This window comes from Planococcus citri, chromosome 1, assembly GCF_950023065.1.
Source record: "Planococcus citri chromosome 1, ihPlaCitr1.1, whole genome shotgun sequence".
NCBI lineage: Eukaryota > Metazoa > Arthropoda > Insecta > Hemiptera > Pseudococcidae > Planococcus > Planococcus citri.
Window position 1 is genome coordinate 66,050,357 of NC_088677.1, and position 23,573 is coordinate 66,073,929.

A 23,573-nucleotide genomic window follows, 5' to 3' on the forward strand; every position below is an offset into this window, starting at 1 on the left:
TTATATAGATTAAAGGACTACTGATACCTTAATGGCTGCCCAGTGCCATGTGCCCAAAAGAAGCATTCCAACGAATAATCGAAAACTTATAATACTAGACAATCTACTGGTATTGATTCAATTTCAAGAAAAGTAGGTACATTTTCTAAAATAGCGTACTAGAAGTAGAACCATTACATATGAATTACTTAATTAAACACAACAGAGAACTTGAAAAGAGAAAACCAACTTGAAAACAACAAGTAAGTAGCAGTTACGTTAGGCCTAGCGCCTAGGCCTAGTCCCAATAACCCTCCTAACCTAACCTACCTACCCTACCTAGGCTACCTAACATAACGGGAATCAGGAATGTGGTGGCATCTAGTGCCAAAAAATAAAGCAAATTCAGTGTTACCTCTGTTCGCAAATTTTTCAAAAAATCCTCTCCTCACCTCGTGCCATACGAGCGTCTCCGGAGCAAATATGTGTAACCAATCAGAAGCGAGTTAGTTTTTATCTGTTGTCTCTCTCTTTTGTCGTTGTTTACGTTTTGGACTTGTATTTTTATTTTATGATGGTGTATTCGTATATTTATTGTCATACATGTGTATAAATCATCACATTACAAATAAAATAACAAATGAATCAATGTAACATAACTTTACTAAACCGTAAACGTTAAATTATTAAATGATATCAAAGCTGTACGTACTTAACTAGTACAACTAGTACTTATCAATATCAAAATTCAAAACGTAAAATAAGTATTTCGAATTCTCAATGAAGATGATCGTCACAACACAAACACTTAACGATCATCTTTATCGAGAATTCGAAATGACACTTGTATTAGCCATATCATCACAAGCACATATGACATAAGTCACATAACGATCATCTTTATTGAGAATTCGAACTACACGTTTTGAATTTTGATACTAGTAGATACAGCTTTAATAATTATTCAACATGATAGTAAAGTTATGTTACATTGATTCATTTATTATTTGTAATGTGATGATACATATACGACGAAAAAACGACGTTGGAAAATATATTATTATTTTTTTTAAAGAAAAATATAGAAATATATACGAATACACCATCATAAAATAAAATACAAGGCCAAAACGTAAACAACGGATGAACGGACGAAAGAGAGACAACAGATAAAAACTAACTGGCTTCTGATTGGTTACACATATTTGCCCTCGAGACGCTCGTCCTGCAATCATACTCGCAGCTTCTTATCACTGAGTGTCAATTCAGTAATCACTAATCAGCCACCCGCTAAATTTACTACTTTGGCGTTGAATTTTTTTATAATTATTTGATTTTACATTTACTGCCCAGAAAAATAGTGTATTGTATTTTTCGTCTATCTCCTGCCCAAGAAGATCGCCGGATCCTTTATCACTGGGGTAATTCGATCATGACCACTTTCAATCTAGAATACGATGAAACTCTGGTTTTAATGTTATTCAAGAATGTCTCCAATATCGAAGAAATCAACTCCAAATTAAGTACTTCAACTCCACCGTTCCAGAACTGCACCATTATAAACTACAAAGTGATCGTCGATCCTTTCCAAATCCTGATCGCTGCTAACAAAGCAATCAATTCCAAACACAACGGTAGCTTGATCACCAAGTCACTAAGTACGGAATTATTATTCAATTTATCAATATCTGATAATATCACGATGTCGCTGAATAAATTTGGATATGCCTCCAACACTCAGCACTTATTGCTGGCAATATTTGAAAAAAATCCCAAGATAATTGAAGCTATCGCATCTGAAGTTCAAGGAGTACCAGAACCTATTTCAAATTTGTGTAATTTTAGTGATCTCGAAGCTGTAAAACAATCGTACGATGTAACAGATGAAAATTTAGTTGCTAGTTCGTTATTAAATTTAGTCACAACGAAAATAGCTTGTAAAGGAGTGTGATGTATGATTTTTTAAGCACGAGCTTGATTGTTTGTATCTTACTTTTTGATGTTTAATAAATAAATGAATATCAAATTTATAAATTCTTGTATTTATTTCTCTTCTTCTGATGATCCATACGTGAAAAAATTCAATTATTGAGTGGGTCTCTTTGGCATGCTTTTCCAACAGATGGTGGACTGCAAAAAATGAGAGCAGATGAATAGAAAACGCGATAAACGATACAAAACTTTATTCATGCGAGTCCTTTTGTACACAGCACATATTATTTTCAGACAATGATTTACATATTTAGTATTAGGAGTTGAAAATGGCCATCTGAATGTTCTTAGGGTTCCACAAGCCAGTATTTGTCATTTTATTGGCTGACAGAGCATAGAAATTCAAATCGAAACACGCTTTTATTTAAATAACGACTCGATACCCATTTGCTATGAATTGGTATCTCTTAACATTTCTCGAAATATGTACATTATCATCTCATTTCCCAAGAATTCATCAAGATATAAATTGATAATTTTTTGTGCACCTAAACGAAGTATTTTTAAGACATAACCAACAACCAAATCTCTACATAGATTAGATACTTCATAATTTCTTCGTTTAGATAACATTATGCGCTAATTCCTAACATAATGAAATAACATAACAATGGAAATAAAATACAGATTAAATTCAATATCTCTGTTGAAATATGTATTCAGCTCACTTCTTGACCAAGCAACGAAAGCTGTGAACAAAAAAAAATTAATAATATTTTCACTCGCAGAGATGACTACAGCAATTTAGACACTTTTAAAAGTTACTTACCTCTCTTAGGAATTGTTTGGCATTCATTAAAACCGAAGTACCATAAACAACCTTACGTCCTGCATTCACAGCAGCAGCACCACCCCATTTAGTCTGTAAATCAACGTCAGTAGATTTATACTAAATGACTCAATTTGGTTCAAAATGGAGATAATTAGAAATATTACTTTGCAATAATCCACTAAATTCTGATATTCGATATAATTTCCACCGCCTACTACGAATACTATAGCTTCATAGAAAGGAGTTTTAGATCGTGTAACGTCAGTAACTTTAATTTGTTTTGGATCAAAATATCTGTAATCACCATCAGGTGTAGTAGGTTCTCTTCCTTCAAGGAAATCATCAACTATTCTGGTCACCGGAAGGTTCTACAAAATAATTAAATTGTTTAGATAGAAGTTCGAAAAGGAATTTGAATAGAATAGAGTAATACTGACGTGTCGTTTAACCACCAAATTCTTCACACCTTCCATTACGAAAGATGACCCTTGCGAAAGTAATTTCGAAAACATTCCGATGGTTTTGGTACCACCACCTACAGCTATTTGATTCGATGACGTGGTCATATTGGCATACATTCTGTAAAATAAAAATTGCTTCAATTTTTAGAACGAAGAATTCAAAAAAAAAAAAAACGAAGAAATTACTCACTTCCATCGTTTGATGTAATTTATGGGATTTATATCGCAACCAGCCTTTTCCAAGACTCCGTGAATTTTATCAATTTCGCTCTAAAATTGAAACAAGGTTTGAATTTTGAAAAAAAAACTCGATCACATTTTACAGAGCTTCAAAAAACAGGACGAAACTTACATTAGATAAATTAGCTGCGCATATGTAATAAATTAAAAACAATCGCAATTTATCTTCATCGGTTCCGAATTCCGGATCATCGATTAATTCGCTTAGACTTCGATCTAACGACGTCTTAGACATGACCTTTTCTTCGACTTCGAATAGCGTATCAAGCCTACGAGATTTAATCGCATCTAGAATTTCTGCGGAAAAAAAAATTGTACATCAGTGAACTGCTCGTAAAACAGTATTTTTTATTGAAGGAAAAAACTAAGGTACCGGTAGCGATTGAAGTATGCATATCGATGAGTCTTTTCCTTTCCAAGAGTTGAGGTAAGGAATTCACAGCCGAAGTCAACTTCGCCGTATTATCAGACATCATGGAAAAAACTATATCGCTTTCATTATCCAAACCCATAGAAGCTTTCAGTTTCTTTACTTCTTCTTCGGATGTTCTAAGCTGCTCGAGTTCTTCTTGAATGGCTTCGGCAACAGTAGGAAACGGACTAAATATCAACACACAGAGTTAGGAAATTGCTAAACTATTATTTTGAGAAAATTTCCAAAGATCAGTTACCTTCCTTTATGGGTCATCCAAAAGGTATCATTGTTATCAAGATCGCAAACTTTTTTCTTTCCTTTATTATCAAGAACAACTCGATTCAGGCTAAGATTCAAAACATCGTGAGCTAAAGCTTGATACGTCCACGTATGATGCAAAGGCGTAGCAATATCTACATTTCGATCTAGCACAATCAGAAGTGGACGCTGAAAACTGTAAATCACAGGTCATAGAGAAGTAGGTCATTGAAAATTGACTCGATCAATTTAAAATGTAGGTACCTGTAACTGGACTCAGCAGTAAAAAGACTATTCCTCGTGTCTCGTAAATTTTCACGTAATTTTTTATCCAATTTTTCGGCTACCATTTCAGCAGCATTGCCACGTGGACTACGAATAACTGGTACAATACCTGTACGAAGAAAGGGACATTCAAACAACGTGAATTTGCAACAAACAATCTTAAATTTGAATTAGTTTACCTAACGTAGCGAATGCTGAAAATAAACCGTCAACGGTGTTATCTATTATGCTCTCCATCTCCGAATCTTTAATATTTCCTTTATTCATAGCTATTGAAAAAAATATCAAGATTAGGTTCGAAATAGAATCCAGGTTAATGAAAGTAAAACGATCTGCTCACCAAAATATGAAATTGCTTCGATATTCTGATGTCGTAAAATGAACAAATCATCTTCTAACGAGATAAAATTCAAATATTGATCGAAAACCTGAATAAAAATGAACCTATTTATTAATATCAGTTTGAAAATTACGAAGAATCAATACGTCTCAGACTCACCTTTGATATATTCATTACGACATTCGCTTCCAGAGCAGCTAATGCTAAATCTTCCAGTTTTTGTCTCGATACAGCAGTAATGAAATTTAAATGGTAAAAGTCGTATAATCCGTTCAAAAAATCCTGAGATATTCTACCCAAATTCTCTTCAGATGGCATACAGAAGTATATAGCTGGAGCATCCGGAATTGGATCTCGGTTGGAATGCAATTGTCTGAAAAATGAAAAATAAAAATGTACTGCGAGGATCTCAACCAAGGAATTACTCAAAGATTCAATTACACGTGTAATGTAACTCCTAATTCTCTCAGTTCTTTGATAGATATCAACGGTGAAATAATATCTTGACCGAAACGATCGTACACCAAAACTTTCCATACTGTTTCGCCGGATAGATTGGAAATGGGTTCGTTCAAATTGAGCATCTGCTTCAGAGCATCTGCAGAAAACAAAGTAGATAATTAGTTGAATAATAACTGTGGAAGTAGATCAAAGAGGTAGAATTCCTTACCGATTTGTTTCTTTCGTATGCTCGTCATTTTGGACGATTTGGAATTCTATAAAGCCGGAACTTGATGATCTTTATATCATGGTACAGGACTTCTAGTTGGAGCAGTTTCTCAGCATTAATTTAATGTATTTTAAGAAGAAATTTAAACATACAATTAATTCTTTTATTTTGATTGCTCTAATTTGGAATTTGGATGACAAATTTGATGATAAACTTCTGTAAACAAATCATCCACGTGGAATTTTTTTTATCACCGATCAGGTGACGCGACCCCAAAAACGAAAACCGAAACGAAAAGGGTGAGAAACCAAAATCTGAATTTGAAAAAATATCGTTTCTTTAGAAGTGAAAATTGTTAAAATCCATTTGTTTTTCTTATCTTTTCTTTTCTTTTCAATTTCAAATTGATTTTAAAATTTTTTAACTATAAAAAATTGAAAAATTCAATTTTTCTTTTCCGTTTCGGTTTTTGTTTCCGAAGCGTGAATATGCGACAATCGATTAATCAAGTACGATAATCGATTTGGGTTTGTTTGTCTATCAGTGTGGGGAGTGGTGGGGTGTGTTTATTGATTATTTTATCGTTTGAAAAATCGCTAATTCTGCAAGTGTTTTTTTTCTTTAATTAGTGAAATAGAAGTGTTTCTGTTCGGTGGGTTTAATCGTCAACTTCTGAAAAGATGAGTTTATTTGCCTATGTCCATAGTATGCTGCTGCACCATCTGTGATCGTTGTTTTATATCAGATTTCTACATCGGTTCTTATCATGGCTACATTAAAATACACTCACGCAGTTGTTTGCCGTATTCCGAAAACATATGGAAGTGATTCGCAGGTAGATTATGTGAAAACTAAGCAGCAGCATGAAGCTTTTGTCAGAACACTTCGAGATACCGGTATCGATGTAATCGAGCTGCCGCCGGATGAAGCTTTGCCCTTATGTGGCTTCGTTGAAGATACAGCTGTCATTTGCAATGGAATCGCATTGATTGCTCGACCTGGAAATGTGTCTCGTCAAAAAGAGGTTTGAATATTGTCCCTGCATCTTGAGTCTATCTTTTCTGGTAAAATATTACTAATGTTTTCACTTTCCAGGCCGAAACTATGAGAGCTGTGTTGAGAAAAGAACTGGATCTTCCGATTGTTGATATGGCTGATAAATCGGCTACTCTCGATGGCGGCGATGTTCTATTCACAGGTGAAATGCTGAGTTTGAATTCTTTGAAACCTATTGAGTAAAGCTGAACTAATTTTTTTTCAAATTTGTATTTCAGGTAAAGAATTTTTTGTCGGTATCAGTAAATGGACAAATGAAGCAGGTGCTAGAGCTGTCGCAGCTGCATTTCCAGAATTCCCATGCACTCCAATCAAGGTTCCTATTTTTTAAATCGACGATATGATAATATTACTGTATCGCTAGATCTATTTATAAACTCTCTGATTCGCAGGTTACAGAAAATTGTCACTTGAAATCACTCATGTCGATGGCTGGTCCTGATATTATTTGCGTAGGTGCTGGAAAAGTTCCACAAGATGTGTTGAATGTAAGTGTACATAACTGTATATTATATTCAATTAATTAATCGAAATTTCGCCGTATTAATTTGAAAAACCTTCGTACGTATTCTGAAAAGAATTTGAGAATTGGTTAATTTAATGTCATCGCGGATTGTTGATTGATCAATTGACATTCAAGCCGGCGTAGAAGGTCAAAACGCCTAGCTTCTATTATTGGTGTTTTTCATGTACAATGTTCACAATGCATTAAATTGAGGTTTTTAATTTCTCATATATTTTACAGAGAATAAAACGAGAAGCTACATTTAGTTACCAGACCTTGACTGTGCCCGAAGATCATGCAGCTAATGTTTTGTACGTGAATGGAACTCTAATCCATAGATCTGAGGGAGAAATTCCCTCTTCGTTTAAGGTAGATGACTCTCGAAGATTAGTTTCCTCCTTTCACGTACGGATACAAATGAACGTGTTTTTTTTTCATTTTGAAGGTATTTTCTGAAAAAATGGATTTCTATCGTCAGCCTTTGGAAGTTTCCGAGTTGGTGAAAAAAAGCAGCGGATTGTCTTCCTGTTGTCTATTGATTAGACGAAGTCGTCACTACAGAATTTTTTAAACTCGATTACGAACCCAAAGCCTCGGTGTTTATTTCAGCATTTTTTTCATTTTTGAGAAATGAGCACAAAATTTTGCATTTCAAATTCTAGTTTCAATCAAAGGTCTCATGCTCCTGTGTCAACAGTTCCTACACTGTATCATGTTGTTTTTGTTACTGTTCGCATAGCGTATTCTATATTCAAGTTTTTAAGCCTAAGTATTATTAATTAGTTAACAAGTTTAAGATATGAGGAAAGTAACAGTATTATTTTTATCGACGTTTAAATTTATTTTAAAGTATCTACAGTATTATTCTTAATTAGTTAAGGAATGAATATTTTAGAAGGTTGTATTGTATACTAAATACGTGAATTATTTAGGCTGAGCCTAGTTCGTAAGTAATCAGTCCGGTGATTTAAAAGATAAAAACATGAATTCTGTGATTAAGGTTAATATTTCATGAGTCCAACTCTTTAGTTATTATTTTTTTTTTCACTCGGAGCAATGCTTGATTATTTTATCAATGACAATAATGAATCTCTACGTTTTCTTCCACTATTCATTTTTGTCCATTTCATTTTAACGTATATTTACGTATACGAAAAGTGCATAAACATAAATATGAATTACAAAGTTTTTATTTTGAATTTTCGTGTTGTTTTATTGAGTGAGATGACGTTTTTTTTTTTTAACGATTCGCAGTTCAACTTGCCTGATGTCAAATAAAAACAGCTGTGGTGTTCGTGAAGTAATACCTACTTGTGTACATCACACGCTCGTATTGGCAAATCGATTGGTTTTGTTCTGCTACTTATTCGTGTTGTATGATTTTATGATCATTGGTGGTGTTTTGGTCCTTATTACTCGTGTTTCTCAATAATTGAATCGATTTATCTGAAGTAATGCTACGTAAACAATCTCGTATGTGTCGCTGAATTTTTAGTGCAGAAATCGATACCCAAATTGAAAATATTTCAGTAGCTGAAGACGTGTTTTATCTTACTGATTGTGCAAAACCAACGAGAATACGATTACATTCTCGTAAAAATGTAAACAGTTCATAAATGGCAACGTGTAAAAATAACTATTGCGTTTAATGTATGAACATTTCACTATTCGTTGATTCAGGCATTCTGTGCCTCTGAGGATAAATTATTCAGCAATTTGCTCTGGATCGCCAGAAAGATTAGATATAAGTAATTTCATCTTCACGTTCACCTTACAAATCGTTAATTAATATTAGCTACTTTCAGCCATAAAACATCCTAACTACAAAATTTCACAAGATAAATTTGTTTTAAAAACATCTAATTCATGAATCCAAATTTCCAGTTGCAAGTTCATCAGTCCAACAGTGAAAGATATTATTTAAATCGAAATATGTTGAAAATACTTTTGACGAAGTTGGTTTTATTCTTTCTCATGATTTTTTTCATATGGAATTTATACCCTATAAAGAACAACGATGAAACATTTTCGTAAAAGCGTCGTAATTTTGGGAAACTCATTATGTACCTTTTTATAAGCACATTAAACGTGAAACTATCGAACTTGATTACAAATTCGATAACATTTGAAATACATTTTATTAACATAACGATAACTTTTTTTCATAAATACAAGTCGCACTACTAATTATTCTTAGGTTTCGAAGCGTTCTTTTCAGTAATCAATGGGATTTCTTCGACGCCAATTAAATCCTTACGGAAATTAGGGAATTGTTCCCAAGGTGCGGATAATTCAAATCTTCGAAATTCTTGACTCAACTCAACCGGTTCGTAAACAATTCTACTCTTTTGATCGTCGTATCGTACCTACAAAAAGGAAAAATTTAATCACAATCACAAATGAAGACCAAACTAAAAAAGAAAAAAAAGATTAGGAATATTCACCTCGATGTAACCACTAAGTGGAAAATCTTTCCTAAATGGATGTCCTACGAATCCATAATCGGTCAAAATTCTCCTCAAATCTGGATGATTTATGAAATATACACCAAACATATCGTACACTTCTCTCTCGTACCAATTAGCGCCGGCGTAAACTTCACAAGCTGAATCTACAGGAGTCACTTCATCGGTATACGTTTTGACTCGTATTCTCGAATTGTAGCGAAGAGAAAGCATATTATACACCAGCTGAAAACATCCATTCAATACTTTAACACCAAAGAATATATTAGTTTCACAAGAGGCATATTATGTACAATTTTACCTCAAAACGATTCACTCTGGATGGCACGTCTATAGCTGTGATATCAGCGAGACTCAAAAACTGCGCGTTATGATGACTTTTCAAAAACTGTAACGTTGGAACAATTCCACTCGGTTCGATTAAAACTTCTAATTCGTCTCCCAAAGCTAGCTGTATCTTCTGTACGTATTTTGGTAAACATTCGGCGACGTATTTACCAAAATCAATCAATTGAGCACGAACAACTGGATCAACCTGTCTTCGAATGGTCGCTAAAAAGGTATTTAAAGGTTGAGAACATATTTAAGAACCATGAGAATGAAAGATACATATAGAGAAATGGAGCTACGCTTACGCTGTGTTTCGGTGCTTTGAGTTTCAGTGGTGTGATGACGAACGGAAACACAAACAGGGGCAGAAGAATCCTTCAAACCTACTGGAATCAAAATTGAAACACATTAAAGAATGATTTCATGGCTAAATACTTATCGAGTGAAGTTGAATTGAAATTTTACGTACCATTTTTGACAAGAGCGTAATTCAGATTTTTCATGCATCTTCGGACGATTTGAAAAGCCATTGTAAATATGGGTAAGATTACTAAATGCAACGAAGAAAGTATCAAGTAATCATTCACTGGAATTGAAGTAATTTAACAAATCTACCCAAAGAGAAAGACCACTATTACTATTTAAAAGTCCCTAAAGTTTTTGAAAACTTTCTTAGTTTCATTATCAATCAATGAACTTTTTTATTTTCAAAATTTGACTTTTATTTTCGTGTTGCCAACATGATTTGTGAGTCGAATTCATGGCTAAAATATTCCCTTTTTTTGTTTCATTACCTATCTGTATTTTGATTTTTTTGACAATCTCGGTTAACCAGATGATGAATATTTATAAAATAGCAATTAAATGAGTTTTATTATTCAATTAAATGCATTTTGATCATTTTAAATGGAGTTTTCACAATTTTTTATATTTTTTGAAGAGAAATTTTGTATTTTTTGCTCACATTGGTCATTATAAACATTCAATGTTTTTTAATGCGCTGTAAGTGAGCTGACCTATGAAGTGGTAACGCCCGGTGCTCCGACTCGATCGGCTAAACTACGCTATTTCTGCTACTCGCAGATTAGCTGTGTCGCCGAGTGTTTATATACTCGGTGGCACAGCATCCAAAGCAGCTATCTACCTACAGCTTCAGTTGTATGATTTGTATGTCTTCGACCTCTCTTAAAATTCATCGAATAAAAATAAAAATAAATCTTTCTCATCGAAATGTTACCTATTTCTATAGGCTAAAATATTATATGTAAAATACCTGCGAATTAGAGTAATGATTAAAGTTCCATCGAAGATAAATTGTATATATAATTTTCACGTGTGATATTATATGTATATTATATTTCATCTCCCACGCAAACCCTGAGTTTTATTTGAGTCTCAAAGGTAAAATGAATAAAATCTGTAGCTCTCTGAGTGCAGTACTGGTGTTTTAAACTACTCTCCGACTGAGCTGATACTGGATGTACACTAGCCTAGCACGCTTAAAACGCTGTCAACCGTACACCAGTGCCTGGTACTTCATTGGCGCCTGACTCGTGCTTGAAAAAATTTATCTTCGAAAAATTTGAGCATTATTTTTTCTAAAAAATTGTTCAAAAAATAAACCATCGAATCCAGTATTAAAATAAAAAATAAATGCGACTCGTCAGCCGCTACTACGAATCAAAATAAAATAAAAATAAAATCCACGAACTCTCAGTTGTATTTTTTCAAAAAATAAAATTACAAAAAATCTTCAAAATACCTAAAACAACAGTAAAATCTTCATCACCAGCGCGAGTATTTCCTCAGGGTATTAAACTTCGTAATCGAATTGCTCCACCACCAATTCCAAAAGTAACCAAACCTAGAAAAAGAAAGATCAAAATGATTACTCAAGAAAATCTCAACGAATTAGAAAATAAATTACAAAATGACTTAGGTCTCGCAAAATCCGAATTAAAAAACGATATAAAATCCGAATTAAAAGAAGAATTAAAAAATCTGGTAAAAGAAGAACTTAAAGAAGCGCTAAAAGAAGAAATAAAAACCGAAATAGTTGCCCTTCTGAATGCAGACGTGAAAAAAGATATTAAAATTTATTTCGATCAATTAAAATTGAATATGGAAGATAGCCTGGATAAAATTGAATCAGATGCACACGACAAATTTATGGGCATAGTCGATGCAAACGTTAAAACAATTGTTGAAGGAGCGAAGATGGCTTTAAATAATACGATGAAGAACGTACAAGTGGCTACAGTTCCAGCTAGCGGATCAGATAAAATTTTCATCGATTTATTCTACAAAAATGTGTCTAATTTTGAGCAAAAAAATAGATTTTTCCCACACAAATTTTTGGCTCAATTTACAACACCGGCGGTAACTCAAAATATCGATCCAGATAATCGAAGAATGCTGCTAGCTTCGTGTGTGAAAATCGAATCAACTGCCTGGAACGAAAAAGTCCAAAAAGCCAAGACTTTTGAAGAATTACAAGAATACTTCTTAGATATTTTTTGGGACGATAATGTGAAAAGTGCAGCTGTAGTGGCTTTTGAAAAAGAAATCCCAAGACACATTACAAAAATTATCGATTTCATCGAATACATCTCTAATTGGTACGACACCTTGTTAAAAACCGATACCAGAGAAAAATTGATTATCTCCAAGGTGTATAAAAAATTCCCGAAGTGCATTAAACAGCAAACCAATAGCGAAGGACTGACCAATAAAGACTCAATTATGGCTAAGTTAGAGACTGTCAAAAACATGGACACGGACGACATGACCATAACTTGGGACGAAGAAGAAGACCAGTCAAAAATAAATATTAATTACCGATACCACGATAGGGATAATTATCGACGAAACAATTACGAAAGAAGAGATTATCGTCGAGAAGAACCGCATAACAGAGACCGTAGATACCAAGACAATAGGGAAGACAGAAGTAAAAATTATGAAGATAGAAGTAAAAACTATGAACAAAAAGAAGATAGGCAGCAGAATCACGAAGAGGAAAGGAACCCAAGATACCAAGGGAGAAACTATGATCCAAATTATCGCTGGAACCGCAACAGATACTACGATCAAAGAAATCATCAAGGAAACCCCCCGCCACCCCGAGATGAAAAGTCAGAGGGGCAGAAAACTGACCCAAAAAACGCCAAGTGACGATGTGTGCAGAAATATCTGCAACGAGGGGGGAAATCCGGACTATCAAAATCGATAAAAAAATTTATGACATATTGGGAGAAGGCCTAGTAAATGGGCGTTTATATAACAATCGATCGATCACCGAACACTACGACCAAATCAAGAAAATACCGGAATTTAGAGAAAATGTAATTTTGTCAATTGGAGAAAATGAGCTCAATGAACGTGACATTGATTTTCACTTTGTTGAGTTTTATCTTCGAAAAACGATTGAATACATAAAAGAAAAAGGAGCAAAACAAATTTGTGTAATTTTCCCGATCCTCCTGCCCTATGTACGAGGTCGAAAAAATGCAAAAAGCCTCCGAAGATATTTAACTTTCATCGAAATTTATAAAAAAATTACAAAAATGACAAATACAAATTTAATCACCCGAATTGCTGATTTATTCATCGACAAAACGAAGTATAGGCAAATTTTAACAGACAGAGGGAACGTTCGAGTCCATTGTGATCGTTTCCAACGATACCACAAGACTAGAAAACCCCCAGTAATCCCTAGTTTCCATAAAACCGCTCTCCGAATGCTTACAAGCGCAGTTCAACGACTAAATTCAGGAGATACCGGCCGTTGGATATTTGAGGAGGTTTATGAATTGAAAAAGTCTGCAAAAAACAACAACAAAAACAGAACATCGAAAAAACAAAACAATTTTTCACCTACTTCTACTCGATACATAGAAAATCGGTTCGACACAAATGATAAGCAAGATCCAAAAACCCTACCTACGACAAATTTAGACACGCATACCAACCCAAAATTGCGCAAAATAAAATGGAAAACTGCCTGGATGGAGAAAAAAAGAGAAGAAATCGCCAGCAATAAAACCAGCTTGGCAAATTCCAAAAATCGAATAAAAAGTAGTATCGACGAAAAAGATAAGCAAATCGCGAGCGATCGAGATACGATAAAAGTGGCGATGCAGATCGAGAACAAAGGCTTGAAAAACGATAAAATTAAGTGCATCGATAAAATTGACCCAAAGGCCACTGACTTTTGGTCAAATTGGTACGCGAAATTACGAATATACGAACAACAAGCAAAGCAAAACAGGGATGCAAAAGTACAAGCGAAAAATAATAAAAATAACAACGAAAATTTTTACAAAAATAGTATACCATCCAGCAGTAATGCCTTCGAATCTGCAAAACCAAAGTTCTCCTTCGCTGATTGGATGAATTCACTCGATCCGCACCTGAAAAAAGAAGAAAAGCCTATAGCAAAACATCAAGAAATAGGTAGGAACGATAAAATAAATGTCTCACCTCCGGAAATTAAGCAAATCTTCGCCATCGAGTACCCAGCAAAACGTTGGCCAAAAATTGAAGTAAAAAAAGATGTCCATCCAGTAATACCACTGCCGCCACCTGTAAAAGAAAAAAATACATCTTGCATTAATTTCGGGATTGGAAAAGAAGATTACTATGGACTATTGGATAGTGGTGCAGAAATTAATCTAATAAGTGAAAGATTATTGAAAAAAATTGAACGTAGACATAAAAATTCAGTCACCTACGCAACACCAAAAAATAAAATTATCGTTCGAGTCGCCAATGGGATGAGCGAAGGTACCCTCCCATACATTGTAAAAATAAAAATGAAATTTGGAAAAGTAGACATGGAGATTCCATTTTATATCGTTCGAAGATTACCTTGTGGATTTTTGGTAGGAAGAGAAACTATAATGGAGGAGTATATCGATCTGCAGTTCAGAAAACAGCGAGCAAAATGTACAAAAATTCCTGGTCAAAAAGAATATGTAAATTTCTTAAAAGATAACCTCCATTTTATTCACCATGTACGTGTTTGTAAAATTGAAACTGTAATTCAAGAATTAAATGTATTTTATAATAAAACTTTTGAAGATAAATCCATCGATGAAAATTTTTCAATTATTTTAAATAACCTACGAAAAACAAATTTAGAACCAGAGCAACAATGGAAAGTTATCGACGAAATAATTCCATTTAAACATCTTTGGCGAAGTCAAATTGGGCAGTACAATGGCAAACAATACAAATTCGAATTTTCTATCGATCCTGATGCTGAAGAATGGGTAGCTAGGAATTACAAACCTAGTCAACACCAAAAAGAACAACTCGATAAAGAATTTCAAAAATTAATTAAACTTGGACATGTCAGACCATCAGAGTCCAAATATTTGAATAATATGCTGGCCAGAGAAAAATCAGATGGAAGCCTACGTATATGTTTAGACCCCCCACATTTAAATAAAATTTTAATCGACGACCAAGAAGAAGCCTCCACTATGGAACGAATTGTACACGATAATCATGGAGTGCAATGGGTATCTGTTTTTGATTTTGCAGCAGGATACCACCAAATGCTTTTACACCCTGATTTTTGGAAGTATACCGCTTTCAAATATGAAGGACGTGTCTACGAATGGACTGTAATGCCCTTTGGGGTCAAAACAGCAGCAGCCTGCTTCATACGTATGTTAAGGACAGCTATTCAAGATATCTTGGGGCTAGATATATACGTCGACGATGCTAAAATAAAAAGTAAAACCTTCGAAGATCACTTAAAATCAATAGTACAATTTTTGGAACAAATAGACAAAGCAGGATTGACCCTAAATGCAAAGAAAACGAAATTATTTCAAACAAAAATTGACCATTTAGGTCACGTATTAAATAAAAATAAAATTGGAAAACAACAAGATAAATTAAAAAAATTGGAAAAATTCAAAAACAAACATTGGCAGAAGAAGAAAAATGGAGTCGTATTGAAAAATGTTCGACAGGTACAGCAGTTGATAGGGTTGACCATCCTATATTCCAAATTCATCAAAAATTTCCAAACAATTATTCGACCACTTACAAAATTATTGCTCGATGGAGGAAAAAATTTCGAATGGACTCAAGAACACATCGACACATTTAATATTTTATACGAAGAATATTGTAAAGAATTTGAATTGGTGTCTCCAGACCCCAAGAGAGAATTTTTCATCGAAATTACCAGTGACATGGATACTGTAAATGGTGTAATTTATCAACAAGACGACGACAAAAACGACAATGTAATTTTATTTATAAGTGCAACACTTAAAAAACATCAAAAAAATTACACCTACATCGAAAAAAGGGTTTTAGCCCTAGTTACAGTATTGAAAAAAGCCCAAATGTGGTTAATTGGCAAAAAATTAATGGTTCCAGAATCGATAAAAACTCCTATCGCTAAGTTGCGAGATGTAGCTCAAATCCATTTGAAAGCAGCGTATTGGATTACAATTTTAAATTCGTTCAATATTTTTTACGAAATAAAAAAAGATAAAAAGAAATATTTTGAAGCTATGCCCCCCGAAATTAAAATGGATGTAAATTTCATCGAACACAAACAATTTACAAGAAAAGACCCAAGTGAGCAATTGACAAATGCAATTTTAAATATGGAAACGATGCAAGACAAAGATGACCAGCTTAGAAAAATAAAAAGAATGATTGTATATAAAGAAGTCGACGAAAAAACAAAATTAAGAGGACCAAAAGCAATAGAGAAAAAAATGGCAAATTTAAAATCAAGATACATCGTAGAAAATGGAATTTTGTACAGAAAATTAAAAAATTTAAATTTAATTAGGCTTCCTGATGACCTACTCTTCGAAATTACTACTTACCTACACGAATTTTATGGACATCTTGGGGCAAAGAGGCTTGAAACAATATTCAATCGAACATACTATTATCCAAATTCTGCGAAACATATTCAAAATATCACGAATGCCTGTATTTTGTGTAAGCAAAACAAGGTATATGGGTACAAAAAACATCCTACCTATAATAAAATAACTGCGAAAGAAATAGGTCAATTGGTGACCATGGACATTTTTGGGCCCCTGCCTAGTAAAGAAAATGGTCCAAAGTCCATCATCGTTGGAAAAGAAATTTTTTCTCATTACACCTGGTTCCATATAGCCGACGATTCGACGACCCAACGATGTGTAGACCTACTTATGCGTATCAAAGCAGATTTGGAGAAATGGGGACATAAATTGGAGACCATAACAACCGATAATGGGCCCCAATTTGGTTCGGACGAATGGAAAACTGCCTGTAAAAAATATGGAGTTCGAGCAACTCATATTGCACCATATAATGCTCCTGCAAATTCGTGTGAAAGGACAATGAGAGAGCTAGGTACCCTGCTACGCCTAGCATTAAACCATCCAGAAAAAGAAGGTACCTACACCCATGAAGGTTGGCACCAATACGTGGCTGATGCCGAACGAGCAATGAATAATCGACCAACAGAGTTTAAATTCTCACCGAACGAAATTATGGGCCTCAGGAACGATGAGCCTCCATCAGCTCTATTTCCTATAAATGAAATAAATATCGACGAAGAATTAATTAAAATAAGAAACAAATTATTTAAAGATAAAGATTACATCACTTTGGAAGAGGCAGAAAAATCAGAAATATCTCACAAAGATTTATTGCTCGATAAGGAGTTGGTAACAGTGTATGTGGATGGGGCATGCACCAGGAATGGTGAAGATGATGCTGTAGCAGGAATTGGAATAATTCTACGACCTTATGGAAAAAAGAATATTAGTCAAAAATTAAAAAATATGCCTAAATATACGAACAATATTGCTGAGTTGGTGGCAATTCAAGAAACAATGAGATTAATTTTGGAAAAAACAAAATATCGTCGACTCGAAATATACACAGACTCTAAATACGCCATCGAAACGATAAGTAGGGTCCAAAAGTACAAAGAAAAGAACTGGAAAGTGGCTGGAAAAGAAATAGCCAACAGAGACCTACTTGAAATGATATACCTACTTAAAAAAGAATTCGAAGAAATTGAAATCAAATACGTTGAGGGGCATGGCTATGATTATGCAAATTTCCTAGCAGACAGATTAGCCAAGGCGGCTGTGTACGACGATGAATTGGTCGATATATTAGTTGAAGAGCCTGAGGAAAAAATGGAAAAAATTAACAAATTTATTCGATTAAAAAATTTTGAAAAAATTGTTCACGACGAAAAAGAATTTAATAAAAATGATGATCCAGAAAAAAGAGTCCAAATCGGGGACCTAGTCATGCTGCAAAATCACAATCAATCATCTGGACCAAAATATTTAAATAAAAAACTATTTCCAAAAAGAAAAGGTCCCTATATAATAACGAAGCAAATTGAGACCAACTGCTACCGACTAGCAGACTACAAGAATTTGAACTCGGATGATAAGCCTATATCAAACATTAGGCAAATGACACCCTACCTATCTAAAGAACAGCTAAGAATTTTGCAAGACGAAGCTAGGTACAAATCCCCATGGGACGATCGACCATTCCACGAACGTATCACAGCCCAAAAGGCAATTTTAGACGAGAAAAAAAGAAAAGGCGACGAAGAGGCAGTATACAAAATGCTAGAAAATGAAGAAAGAAGATTAAAAGAGATAAGCGAAAGATATACCGAATTGGAAAATCAAGAAATAAAACAGAGACAAGAATTTTTAAAAACTGGCAAATTTACAAAAAAATTACCTACGAAACAGGGCGATGAATGGCTCCAAGACCAACTAAATAGGTTAAGGGAGTCAAGAAAATTAGTCAGAAAGCAGAGACAGCAAGAAAAAGCCAAAATTTTGCAAGAAAATAAAAAGAAAAAAATTTCCAAACAAGTTCAAATGGTATGCATTGCCCTACACATAAAATCTATCGATAAAATGCACCAATTCCAACTCGTAGCAGACAAAATAGGCGAAGAAAAATTATCTGACATTGCCTTCGGGGTAATAGCATCGTCGGAAAAACCAACCAGCGACTTGCTACGTAAAATCGAAGAGCAAGAGCTCACCAGCGAAGATTACCATAAAATATTCCTTTCAATTGCCTAAAAATATCGTTGAAATAATTGATAGCGAAGGTAGAAATAAATTAGACAAAAGAAAAACGCTACAGAAATGAACCAGATAGGTACCTAGCTATCGAAACTTTCCCCCATCAACGACCTACTCGAACAATAACCGAGCAAACGAACGAGGCACGGCTGATATCGAGATGCGGCAACGCATCATTCGTTTAACGTTTCTCGGTTGTGTACGGTCGTACTACCTTCTAGCGTGCATAGCATCGTGTAGCAGAGTGCTTCAGTTTTGGAAGTTTTTTTTGTTTTTTTTGTGAGAAAATATATCTCCGAATTAATTTCGACATCGCCGTATAAATTTCTTGTTCGAAATAAACTGCTGTTTTGTGTTACCTGCTTCGAAATAAACCGTCGAATCTTCGAAATATCATACCTATCTTCGAAATATTCGTGAAAGCATGGCTGAGGAGCTCGAAGCCTTTATGAGGGCTGAAAGTAACGAACCATTTTTCGAACCTACCGAAGAACAAGAAGAAATGTTATTACTCGCTGAACGTGGCGAATCGATGGATTTTCCAGACAGTCCAGACGAGCTCGACTATGAACCGATGTCATCGCCAAAGCCAAAATCTCCTCGAAAGAATTCACCGAAACCAAAATCTCCTCGTACTCCACCGCCAAAGTCTCCGGCCAAATCGCCAAGCAAATCCCCAAACTCAACAAAGAAACGCATCGACAAAGCAGTAGGCGAAATCGCCAAAGCGGTGTTATCTCCATCACGAAACATAGAGCCAACTCCATCTGGCTCGGGTTATGTATTTCCCGAACAAGGGCGCAAACCAACGCGACCCGCTAAAGTTACCATCGACCGTACTAGAGCTCGAAAGTCATCGCCGGAAAAGAAGGTGAGTTCGACAATTCAACCCGTCGACAATATCGAATTGAAAGGCCGCAATAAAAAGCCCCTAAAACCAGCAATAAAATCACCATCGAAGTCGCCAAAATATAAATCGCCAACGTATAAGCCACAATCTCCAAAAAAGGCAGTCTCGTTCAAAAGTTCATCGTCATCGTTGTCGTCGTCGGCGTCGTCGTTTTCGTCGTCATCAGTATCGACGTCATCGTCGTCGTATTCGTCATCATCGTCGTCGGCGAGCAGTGTCCCTAAGAGAAGAAGCAGATCCCCAAATCGTTCGCCGAGAAAATCTAAATCTCCGTCTCCTCGCCGATCGGTCTTCGAACGCCTATCGACCAACGAAGAAAATCTAAAGAAGGAGATAAGAGGGAACAAGATCACGATTACCGATCTACGATCTCAATTGAAATCGAGGAAAAATGAGATTCGCAATTTCGAGGAGGCGATTCTGGATGAGAAAAGGCGAAGGGAAGAAGACAGGCGACAAATTCAGAATTTAAATAGAAGAATAACCGAAAAAAACCGAACGATCGACGAAAACCTAATCCAAATTCAACGCCTTAGCGAACAGGTGAACGAACAGACGACGACGATAAACAATCAAGTGGTGACAATATCGAATTTAGAGGCACAGCTATTGAGAGCGCCTCAACAGGATTCCGGACGGGTATTTCTAGTCGCTTCAGATCCGGCCGAATATCAGTACGTGTACTATAAAACCACTACGTTGATGGGCACTGGCCTTTTTGGGGCTATCAATCGGCGTCTTGTAAAAAATCTAGCGTCAGTAGCAGCGCCGAAAACGTATTTAGACAAATATCGCGGGAAATTAATTCATCCCCAAGACGAGTACCTGTACATCGAAATCTGCATGGAGGATGTCCAATGCTTAGCAATACCCGTATTCAAGATTAAGAAAGAAGTCGACAAACTCGTTACATTTTTGATGGAAAATGAAAGGACCACGATTATTTTTTCATACCTGGCCGACACGAAGAAGCCAGCGGTTGATGGGCGAATTTCGGAAATCAATCATTACTTTAAACGATTATCGGAGCGCGACCAGACAAAAAGAATTCGTGTTTCGAATCAAATCAGAAGACTCACAGAAATGTATGGACCTCGAAGACCATACTTCGTACAAACCGACGGAAAGCTAGTACCGGAGTTCGAGTATATTTCGTACATTGTGCAGGAGCTCGAAGCCGACAAAAACTGGTCACCGGATAGTCCAAACTAAAGGTAAGAGTACAATTTTAGAATTTCTTCGAATTAAAACACCGAAAAGAACGCGAAACTAATAATAAATTTTAAACCATCGAATAAAGTAAAAAACTGACAAAAAATTCGGATTCGTCGCGAAAAATTAGTACAGAAAAGATTTTTCAAAAATTTTTATCGATAAAAATCGATTTTTAAAAAATAAAACGTCGTTGTTGAATTGGTGTATACCACTATTTAGTTTACTGAAATTTGGAAAAATTTACCACCCCTCCAACCCATCGAAATTTCAAAACCAAAAAATCTAAACATCGAACGAGAAAAAATTTCGTCAAAATGCGCAAAAAATCGTCGAAGGATAAAAATCACGCGAAATCACGAAAGTACCTCCGAAAGTTAGGGACAACGATTATCGATTATCGATTATCGACTCGATAGTCGATAAATTTATCGACCACGATACGACGAAAAAATGGACGTTATCGACTCGATAAATTGTCGACTCGATAAATTTGTCGAGGATAAGCCCTACGAAAAATCAACAGCCATACATAGTCGTCGAAATAAAACTGGCAAATTCCAGCAGCCAGAGCACATTCAGCAAATTCGTAGTGGTAGAGGCAATGAATGCCAGTGGTGTTGCCAAAACAAATTCAAAATTCCAAATTGCGCATTCCAAAATCAATAACACCATCACAGTAAGTGCGAGTAAATTCAAGGGGCAAAAAATCCAAATCCATTATCCGTCAACGTGTATGTCCATCCTTAGTCTAAACCGTCACCAAAGTAGTCAAGGAAAAGTCATTCTTACCTACGATAACAAAACATCGAATTTTTTTAATCAAAAAATAAAAATACAGAATTGAAATTAAAAATTTAAAACACACTTCGGAAAAATAGTATACCTGTTCAGCAAACGCAGGAAGTAAGAAACGAACAAATCGACGAACAAAAATCTATCCAATTTTGAAAAATTCACCGAACACTTGAGACCGAAAGTACCTGTGAAAACAGAAAAAGTAAATTACAAATCAAAATTAAAATCAAAAATTTAATGGATTGAAAATAACGTCACATTTTCAAAATAAGTCAGCAGTATCCATTAAGAAATATGGGGCAAGTGTTCGAAAAAGAGAAATTTTACGTGCAAAAATCCAAATTCAAAATTGATACGACGAAATAGGGAAAATAAAATGAAATATAAAAAATACGACGAAAAGTAATCCGAATTTAAAATTTCACAGATACGTACCACCGAAGATCATCGAAGATACCGAACAGCAAAGCCGAAGAAACCGTTTCCAAAAACACCAACGACAAAGAATAACAATCAACACCGGTCAACGAACGAGCAATTCCATGCGATAAAACACCTACGTAGAACGACAGATTGAAAAATAACGCAACAAAGATGGAAAAAATGAAAAGATAATTACCTGTCATCGAAGTATCCAGCTTCCAACATACTAGCTCGGTAAATCAAAATAAAATTATCGTGTAAAGTCGTATTTCATCTGTTCGGATAGTTTTTCCAAAAGCGCCTTCAGCGCAGAAAGTTCTCGTACTACGAAGAATCCAAAATTAGACTCGTCGAATAAAATCAAAATTATAGGAAAACAAATTACCTATTTCGTATTGATGAATCCAAGTAGTAAAAGCATCGAACGATTACGCTGGCAACATGGCCACTCTTTTTCTATCATCCAAATTTGGCGAACGTTTTAAACAAATCATCTCGAATCGAACGGTATCATCGTGGAAATTTATCGAAACAGCCTACGAAGGGCAGAAAAAAATTAATAATTCGAAGACAAATCAGTTTTCAAAAACGGAACTCACCTGTCATGGGTAATTCGCTATCACCGAATAAATACAAAATGCCTCGGGGCAAACTAAACGATATTCTAGTCACAAATTTGGATCTTCATATCTACGAACAAAATGATAAAATAAAAGTAACAACGAAATTTCTTCGAAATTTAATTTATTCATACGCTCATCAAAAATACTTACATCGAAATAAAATCCAAATTTGGAAATGGTGTTGAAATGAAGTACCGGTGAATCACCGAGCAAAAACATGGCGGCCGGTTGTTGTATTCTTCGTTCGATCTTCGAAATCTGAAATGTAAATAGAGAAGAAAAATTATTAGTATCTACGAAATAAAATAAAAAGCGTTCAAGTAGTCGAAGCAGTTGTTCGACATTAGTATTTATTAGAAATAAACTAGTAATCATATTGCTCTTACCTTATATTGTTGTTCTTTTTCCGTTGAAATGTAAATGAAGATCGGTGATCGATCATAAAGTAACGGGCTTCTCCCGATAAAAGTATATAAAAACACTACGGTGTTGTTTTAACCGTTTGAAAGTTTTAAACTATTTATATTGTTACGTTTTAATCACGTTTTTAAATTAGTTTTAAGGTTTTAATTAGTTCGTTTTGAACCATTTTTTAATGTAAAGAGAAGTCGAAACACAGAAACAAGCCATTTTGTCAAAAGTAAATATTTTGATCAGCGACAGTGCAGCCAGTCGAACGAAGCCGAAAAAAGCCAGCGTGCTGGAATTTTTTGGGCTTCGTCCGAGGGGCACCGGGCT

At 35.0% G+C, this 23,573-nt stretch overlaps 5 protein-coding genes and 1 long non-coding RNA gene across 7 annotated transcripts; 3 read left to right on the forward strand and 3 right to left on the reverse strand.

Moving 5' to 3' along the window:
- Nucleotides 1-467: 467 nt before the first annotated feature.
- On the forward strand, nt 468-2,013 carry LOC135833401 (EKC/KEOPS complex subunit TPRKB-like). Its single transcript, XM_065347191.1, has one exon. The coding sequence runs from the start codon at nt 1,412-1,414 to the stop codon at nt 1,928-1,930; it is 519 nt and encodes a 172-aa protein (XP_065203263.1). The 5' UTR covers nt 468-1,411; the 3' UTR covers nt 1,931-2,013.
- Nucleotides 2,014-2,147: 134 nt separating this feature from the next.
- Slh (sec1 family domain containing Slh) lies at nt 2,148-5,626 on the reverse strand. Its single transcript, XM_065347192.1, has 14 exons — nt 5,413-5,626; nt 5,184-5,340; nt 4,902-5,115; nt 4,743-4,830; nt 4,582-4,671; nt 4,382-4,511; nt 4,116-4,313; nt 3,818-4,044; nt 3,557-3,741; nt 3,395-3,474; nt 3,181-3,322; nt 2,908-3,111; nt 2,741-2,833; nt 2,148-2,660 (listed from the first exon to the last, which is right to left on the reverse strand). Exons 1-14 carry the CDS (start codon nt 5,438-5,440, stop codon nt 2,631-2,633), a joined length of 1,866 nt encoding a protein of 621 aa, XP_065203264.1. The 5' UTR covers nt 5,441-5,626; the 3' UTR covers nt 2,148-2,630.
- A 354-nt stretch (nt 5,627-5,980) lies between these two features.
- Nucleotides 5,981-8,172, forward strand: LOC135833405 (N(G),N(G)-dimethylarginine dimethylaminohydrolase 1). The gene is made up of 6 exons (XM_065347197.1): nt 5,981-6,436; nt 6,508-6,610; nt 6,687-6,784; nt 6,861-6,956; nt 7,214-7,342; nt 7,419-8,172. The coding sequence occupies exons 1-6, from the start codon at nt 6,179-6,181 to the stop codon at nt 7,542-7,544; spliced, it is 810 nt and encodes a 269-aa protein (XP_065203269.1). The 5' UTR covers nt 5,981-6,178; the 3' UTR covers nt 7,545-8,172.
- Nucleotides 8,173-9,092: 920 nt separating this feature from the next.
- Nucleotides 9,093-10,452, reverse strand: ND-30 (NADH:ubiquinone oxidoreductase core subunit S3). 2 transcript variants are annotated; one of them, XM_065347196.1, is made up of 5 exons: nt 10,238-10,452; nt 10,074-10,151; nt 9,740-9,990; nt 9,418-9,663; nt 9,093-9,339 (listed from the first exon to the last, which is right to left on the reverse strand). In XM_065347196.1, exons 1-5 carry the CDS (start codon nt 10,296-10,298, stop codon nt 9,157-9,159), a joined length of 819 nt encoding a protein of 272 aa, XP_065203268.1. In that variant the 5' UTR covers nt 10,299-10,452; the 3' UTR covers nt 9,093-9,156. The 2 variants fall into 2 exon arrangements, with proteins under 2 accessions (XP_065203268.1, XP_065203267.1); XM_065347195.1 differs by having other exon boundaries at nt 10,074-10,154.
- Nucleotides 10,453-11,472: 1,020 nt separating this feature from the next.
- LOC135833406 (uncharacterized) lies at nt 11,473-22,520 on the reverse strand. Its single transcript, XR_010556458.1, has 5 exons — nt 22,409-22,520; nt 22,225-22,345; nt 21,878-21,974; nt 14,104-14,352; nt 11,473-11,632 (listed from the first exon to the last, which is right to left on the reverse strand). It is a non-coding gene; the product is annotated as an uncharacterized LOC135833406 (long non-coding RNA).
- LOC135843023 (serine/arginine repetitive matrix protein 2-like) lies at nt 19,294-20,991 on the forward strand. The gene has a single exon (XM_065360749.1). The coding sequence runs from the start codon at nt 19,294-19,296 to the stop codon at nt 20,989-20,991; it is 1,698 nt and encodes a 565-aa protein (XP_065216821.1).
- Nucleotides 22,521-23,573: the final 1,053 nt, after the last annotated feature.

Bases quoted from the DNA above. Each gene is read 5' to 3' on its own strand.
- ND-30 (XM_065347195.1), bottom strand. From the start codon at position 10,298: ATGGCTTTTCAAATCGTCCGAAGATGCATGAAAAATCTGAATTACGCT. The intron at 10,155-10,237 runs GTACGTAAAATT...TTTTGATTCCAG, and splicing joins TTACGCTCTTGTCAAAAATG to TAGGTTTGAAGGATTCTTCT. The intron at 9,991-10,073 runs GTAAGCGTAGCT...ATACCTTTTTAG, and splicing joins TCAAAGCACCGAAACACAGC to CGACCATTCGAAGACAGGTT.
- LOC135833405 (XM_065347197.1), top strand. From the start codon at position 6,179: ATGGCTACATTAAAATACACTCACGCAGTTGTTTGCCGTATTCCGAAA. The intron at 6,611-6,686 runs GTGAAATGCTGA...TTTGTATTTCAG, and splicing joins CGGCGATGTTCTATTCACAG to GTAAAGAATTTTTTGTCGGT. The intron at 6,957-7,213 runs GTAAGTGTACAT...TATATTTTACAG, and splicing joins TTCCACAAGATGTGTTGAAT to AGAATAAAACGAGAAGCTAC.
- LOC135833401 (XM_065347191.1), top strand. From the start codon at position 1,412: ATGACCACTTTCAATCTAGAATACGATGAAACTCTGGTTTTAATGTTA.
- LOC135843023 (XM_065360749.1), top strand. From the start codon at position 19,294: ATGGCTGAGGAGCTCGAAGCCTTTATGAGGGCTGAAAGTAACGAACCA.
- Slh (XM_065347192.1), bottom strand. From the start codon at position 5,440: ATGACGAGCATACGAAAGAAACAAATCG. The intron at 4,831-4,901 runs GTGAGTCTGAGA...ATTTTTATTCAG, and splicing joins TCGTAATGAATATATCAAAG to GTTTTCGATCAATATTTGAA. The intron at 4,672-4,742 runs GTGAGCAGATCG...TTTTTTCAATAG, and splicing joins CGAAGCAATTTCATATTTTG to CTATGAATAAAGGAAATATT.